Here is a 6,419-nt window from a genome sequence, read left to right on the forward strand (position 1 = left end):
CTCAAGTTATACAAAAGAAAATTCGCAAACAATGAAGGCAGAGATATATTCCCATCCACTACAACCATTACAACCACAGAACTGAAAGCTCAGCTCAAAACAAGGCTGAAGTCTGTACTTAATCCAAACACTCTCCACAAACACCCTGCAGAACACGCTGTGTGGAACAGCCCCACGGACGCGGGGCTGCGGCCGCGAATCCCGACGGATCCGGGGGCGGCTCTGCCCTTCGGCCGCACCGACCACCCTGCACGGACACGGTCAGACACGGCAGCACAGAGCTCTCCCCTGTGCCACAGCCACTCGCTGATCCCCTCAGACGCCAGCACTCCGGCTTTAAAAGCTTTCATTGCCAATTCCCCGGCTGAAACCCGAACTGCCTGGCAACAATGACTCTCTGTGTGCCTAAAATCCTATTATCGATCCTCCTACTTACCTTGGGCTGTGCTCGTCGGGGAAACGCAACTTTAGGGTCAATCTGAGGAAAAAGAAAGGGGAAATCAACAAGATAGCTTTGGTTGTCATTGCAGAGTATTTTGGTTTTAAATCATTGAATTATTAATCCCTCATTTCTCAGGCTTGTAGTTCAGCACACCGGGTCATCCAGAACCACTCTGGAACTGATGGGTCACAGACTGGGTTTGTCTGGGGAAGGAGATGGGAAGAGAGGAAGAAAACATCTCTTCTGCACACCTCTATCATCTTCTGGGAAACGATCCCCACTGGTGCTCGGGGAGCTCTGGATTAGTCTCTGGGTGCTGCCTCTACCACCAAAACTGCGTGTTAGGGATTATCTGCATGCTCTGGAGGTTGCACAGGAAGAGGGCCAGCATTCCTGACCAACATCTTAACTTGCTGGGTTTGACACCTGCACCTTCCCACGGTTGGGTTTGGGGTTACAGGTTCTTTTTCTGCTCTGTTTTGTCAACTGATGAGCAACACCACACTAAAAAGGAAAGTCAAAACCGAAGTCAAATTATTCACGTTTCAATTATTAAAACTAAAGTATCAGAAGGGCTAGATGCTCCTTCGTAACTACATGCCAAATTGATCTGGTTTGCCAGCTCTCCAAGAATATAAGTGAGTAATGGAGAACCAAAAAGGGGCATTTATGGGATAAGGTGGGAAGAGAGCAGGGGAAGACACAAACACCTGCAGGTTTTGTGTATGTGAATCATACAGGCACTTACACCAGAAGAAAACAAGTTCCTAGAAAAGGTTTTCCATGAAGGAGTTACGTCACCACAGACACAAAAAGGAAGGGGGGGAAAAAAAAAATCCTTGCTCTACCCCACATTCCCTTAAGATGGAGTTGACCCCCACTGTGCTGCATCCATTACAGAGTGTGCCCACTCTGCAATTCCCAAACGCTCCTTCTGCACTTTTACACACAACTTCCACACGGGTCATCTCTAAAAAGGGACTCCTCTCTCCCATGACAAAATGACTTAAAACCAAAAAGTCACCACTACAGATGCATGGCTGGATGTAAATAAACACGTTAACAACTGCCCAGTTTAAACTGCAATAAAATGCCTCTGTGCTGCTGGTTTCACCTCCAGCTCTCAGCAGCACCTGCATGCAGACATGTTCTACAGAATCTGGAAAGGATGTTTGGAAGTACTAAATCCTACCTGAACTGTGCAAGCTGGGACTGCTTTCAGTGTTGTCTCTGTAACTAACTGATGACACTAACATGTTAAGCATATTCAGAAATAGAGGCTTTCTTTCAGAGTTTGGGTTTGGCTTTTGTTGGGTTTTCTCCCCTCGAGCTAACCTTGACAAGGAAAAGGGAGACATTTCCCTTTGGTACTGTTATTCTGTGGTGATAAATATTCCTGGCACTGCTAAATAACCATGGGCCTCTCCTAAAAAGCAGCTTTACTCAATTAATTTGTCCAAATGGGAAATATCGCAAACATTTCATGTGCAACTGATAAACTGATTTGTCTCCATCAGATACAAATGTAGCATCTGTTTTAAGACACACCTGAGAAATGAGTGATTACATGCCACTTTATTGTTCAAAAAGCATAAAAAGTAAAATTATTTATCTAGAAAGCTAACCTTTTCATAGAGATTAACATTATCTACAAATATATTCAGCACTGACTAGGCATTTGTCTACTGGGGAAATACAACAGGTACGGATTTTCCACAGCGGTACCCAAAGGTGAAGGCAAATTTGCACATTCCTGTTTGTTTCAAGAGCACAGGTTTTCTCACCAAAGTATAACAGACCCACCAGAAGGACATCACTGCAAAGTCCCTTTGGTTAAAAGCAGGGAGAGCCATTAAACTCCAAAGCAACACATTCATTTTGAAGGTCAGTTCAAAGAGCATGAAGTCCTTTGCACCACAGCGACAGATTTTCTTAAAGAACTGAATTTTCCTTCCCCAAACCTTTCAAATAAACACCATCAGCCTTTGAAGACAAATACTAGCAATGGATGTGGCAAATCCATACCTTTTGCATAACCCTGTCAACTATTTAAACAACAACCAAAAAGAAAAAAAATTAAAAAAAAAAAAAAGAAAACAAAAAACAAAGTTCTACCAAAAAAAAATTAGTTAGTTAGGTACAATTCTACTTACTGTATCTACAAGTCCTCTAGGAAATGACTATAATACTATTTCTGATATGAATGGCCATTACCTAAACAAAGCTTTAAACGTAACTGTAAACAAGAGCGACGTTTCCATGCCAATACCCAACCGATCTGCCTCCTGTGCTGAACGTTGAAACAGAGTCAAATGCCTTGTAATACTGCACAACAGTTACTACAATACTCTACAAATACACGCCTGAAAGGACCTGCCTGGCTCTGTGTTTGTTTCTGATTCTAAGGGCAATTTCATATTTGGATTGATTCAATCATTATCACACAACCAAACTGAGGGAATTTGTCCTGGTGAAGCTCTTTGCCCCTCCCCCAGAGAAAAGCAAATTAATACATTGCAGGGACTAGACTAAGATACAGGAAAAAAGCTGGGGGAGGACCTAATTATAGTCAGAAATATGACAGGGTGTCCTCTCATGATTTATTTTTTTAAAAAACCCTCGTTGAAGATACTGTTTGCCTTTGTTCTTCTTATCTAAATTTATCTTTAAAAACACATAGAACATATAGCTGTACATGAAAAGTCTGGTGAGTTTAATCTCAGGAGCACGGTTGAATCAGTTATCTTACCATATCTGATTAAACCTAAAATCAAATTATTAAGGCATGTGAAAGCATGGGCTTCGTGCTCAGACAAGCCCAGCAGAATCTGTAGGTCGAATTAAAACACTAGATTCCACCTGCTTCTATGAGAGCTTTGGGCTTTTTGTTTCCATATAAATTGCATTTTTTAAAAATCATGCACTCATGTTTGCTCCCTGCTCCTCCTATTCTTCGTTTAACTATAATCTTGCACACAGGCACCCACGAGATGTTGCAGCACCGAGACAGGATTCCTCCTAACACCACGCTCAGGTTAAAATAAAACCTTTAAGCCCCAGAACACAGACTATAAAACCCAGTTACAGTAAGGAACACGCTCGATCCGTCCAGCAGAAGCTCTGCAGTTCCACCAGCACGAGCCTTCCCTTCCCAAAACACAACCCCCTCCGGAGCCAGCAGCACCAGAGCAGTGATGACCTCTACCAGTGTCCTTCCCCCCTCCCCTCCCAGGTCTGCCGAGGCTGAAACTACAACAAAGTAGGAGGCACAAAACTTCATCTTTTTGCATGGCCTTGATCACAGGGAGAAAACAGGGCCCGGAGCTGCACTCTCTGGATACCTTTTGTTTGACCCAATACCGAAAATGCCGTACTGGGGCAAGGGGAAACTCAGGGGTGGAATTTCTTTTATTTTTTTTTTTTAAGCAAATGGGATGTTCATTAAAAAAAAAAAAAATAGATCAGCTGAATCCCATGAGCATTTTTTTCCTTATGTTATGCACTGAAGATTGAGCACAGCAAAAAGCTCTGGAGAAACAACAACACATTAGGACTCGTGCTTCTCTACCACAGCCACTCTCCACCTCTCGCAGAGCCTCCCATAAATGAACGCGTGCGTTTCGTAAGGGCCCTGCCATCACAGGTGAGGGGACCTCTCCAAAAAATGACTTTGGGAAATGACACGAGCAGCAGCTTTCACGGTTTGACAGTAAGTCACTCCCACCTTGAAACGCGTGCACCAATATATAAATAATCAATCAAAAGAAGCACAAAGTTCCCTGCAGAAAGCATTCTGCAGCCCAACACCGAAAAAAAAAGTTGGATTTTACTCCTCAGCTTTTTCAATGTCACCGCTCAATAAAATATAAGGCCGGGGGAGGAGCCAGCGGTCGGTATGGGGGAATTCGGGCTTAGGAAAAAAAAAAAAAGAAAGTTGCCGCTTTTTGCAAGTTAAAGGCAGAGCCCAGAAAAAAATAGAAAGGAAAACCCCCAGCCATGCAAGGTCCCGGTTCAATGACAGCCTGACAGCGGCCCGAGCGGGGCTCGGTGCGCCCGGGTCGCGTCCCCGCCGTGCCGGGAAGGGCGGGCGGGAGCCCCACCACGACCTACCGTCTTGGAGTCCAGCTCGTGGTGCGGCTGAGCCAGGACTTTGTCTACACTCGCCGGATCCGCGAACGTAACGAACCCGAAGCCTCTGCGAGAGACAAAGAGCGAGGGGATGGGGGGGGAGGTGATGAGAATTAGAGGCGAGGGGAGAAGTCACAAAAATAAACCGCCGTGCCGTCCCCCCCGCTCCCTTCCCCGAAGCCCCCGGGTGCGGGGGGCGGGCGGGCGGCGGCGGCCGCGACCCCCAGCCCCGCTCCGGCTCCACCGGCCGCTTTGTTTCCTGCTCCGGACCGGAGGGATGCGGGCGGGGAGAGCCCTCCCGCAGCGCCCCGCGCGCGGGGTGGGATGCGGGGCTGGGATTTCGGGGTGGGATTTTGGGGGGTGCGGGTCCACCCGCCCCGACGGCAACTCGCGAAGTTTGTCAACCCGAGCGGGGTGGGCGGCGGTTTTACCTGGAGCGCTTGGTGGTGGGGTCCCGCATGACCATACACTCCCTAATTTCTCCGAATTTGCTAAAATAGTCTCTAAGGCTGTCTGCGGAGAAAGAGCAGAGAGGGAGAGGAGGGTCAGGGCTGGGGGGCGCGGGCAGGGCCCGGCGCGGCGGGACGCGGCCCACGCGGGGCGGGACGCGTGTGGGGAAGGGGCGGCGGGGGGGTTACCTGGTGAGGTTTGCCAGCTGAGGCCGCCGATGAACATCTTGCTGGAGGGAGAGAGCAGAGCGGAGTTGAGCGCCGGTGCGGGATCGGCCATTTTGACGGGGCAGCTCCCGGCGGGGCGGAGGGGCGCGGAGCGGAGCGGGGCGGGCCCGCCTCGCCGCCCCCCGCCGCCCCGCTCCGCGCCCCCGCCGCCCCGCCGACTTACCCGGGGTCGTGCTGCGCCTCTCCGGGGCTCCCCGAGGTAGCCTGGCTCCCGTCCGCCTCCATGGCCGCGCCGAGCGAGAGCCCCTGAGAGAACCCCCCCCCCCCGCCCAACCCGCCCCCCCCGGCCCGGCTCCGGCTCGGTTCGCTCCGCTTGCTGTGCCCCTTTTTTCCCTTCCCCCCTCCTCCTCCTCCTCCTCCTCCTCCTCCCTCCGCTACCGGAGGATCTCACTGGAGAGGCGCTGGGGCAGCAGCCAGATCCGTCACACGTGGGATCGGCTTAGCTCAGCGCCGCGCCGGCGCTCCCTCCCCCCCCGCCGCCATCCTCCCCTCCCCTCCCTCCATCCCGCCCCTCCCTCCCCTCCCTCCTCCCTCCCGGGGGCGGGGCCGCCGCCGGCGCGTGGCCCTGTGTGACGTCACCGTGACGTCACCGCGCCCTCTCCGCGCGCCGCCCGCCTGCGCCCCGCGCGTGTCCGGGACCCGCCGGTCCCTCACAGCCCGCCCGGCTCCCTGGGGCTGCTCCGCTCCCTCACAGCCCGCCCGGCTCCCTGGGGCTGCTCCGCTCCCTCACACCCCGCCCGGCTCCCCTGGGGCTGCTCCGGGTCCCCGCGACCCCCGGGCTGTACCGAGGGGTGGCTCTCGCACTGAAAGTGGCGCCTCCGCGCCGTCCCCCGCTGCTCTGCTCCCCAGGCGGGTCGTTGGAGAATAATTCCAGGGGCTGTTGGGAAGCGCCCGTTGGGTGTCCAGGAAAGGGAAATTAAGTTTTAGGTGCTCGGGAGAAATTCGGGCATTACTGAGAGGTGTCGTTTATCCCGTCACCAAGCATGGGTGTCAGACCCGCTGCACCCGCACCCTGCGAACACCCCAAGTTTAACCTACAGCTTTGTGGGGCTGCTCAGAGAGAGCGGCTGGTGCCTGGTGCCCCCATGTCTCCATGTCCCCACACCCAGGGCCACTGCATGCCAGTGCCCCTGCATCATGGGACTCCAGCATCCCTGTGCCTCCATGTCCTG

The 6,419-nt window shown here is 51.9% G+C and overlaps 1 protein-coding gene across 1 annotated transcript; it reads right to left on the reverse strand.

Moving 5' to 3' along the window:
- Positions 1-346: 346 nt before the first annotated feature.
- Positions 347-5,536, reverse strand: LOC108500517 (RNA-binding protein Musashi homolog 2-like). Its single transcript, XM_017821502.1, has 5 exons — positions 5,411-5,536; positions 5,209-5,249; positions 5,002-5,083; positions 4,553-4,637; positions 347-478 (listed from the first exon to the last, which is right to left on the reverse strand). Exons 1-5 carry the CDS (start codon positions 5,470-5,472, stop codon positions 347-349), a joined length of 402 nt encoding a protein of 133 aa, XP_017676991.1. The 5' UTR covers positions 5,473-5,536.
- Between the last annotated feature and the right edge of the window lie 883 nt (positions 5,537-6,419).

Source organism: Lepidothrix coronata, unplaced genomic scaffold (assembly GCF_001604755.1).
Source record: "Lepidothrix coronata isolate B3197 unplaced genomic scaffold, Lepidothrix_coronata-1.0 Scaffold91, whole genome shotgun sequence".
In the NCBI taxonomy this organism is placed as follows: domain Eukaryota; kingdom Metazoa; phylum Chordata; class Aves; order Passeriformes; family Pipridae; genus Lepidothrix; species Lepidothrix coronata.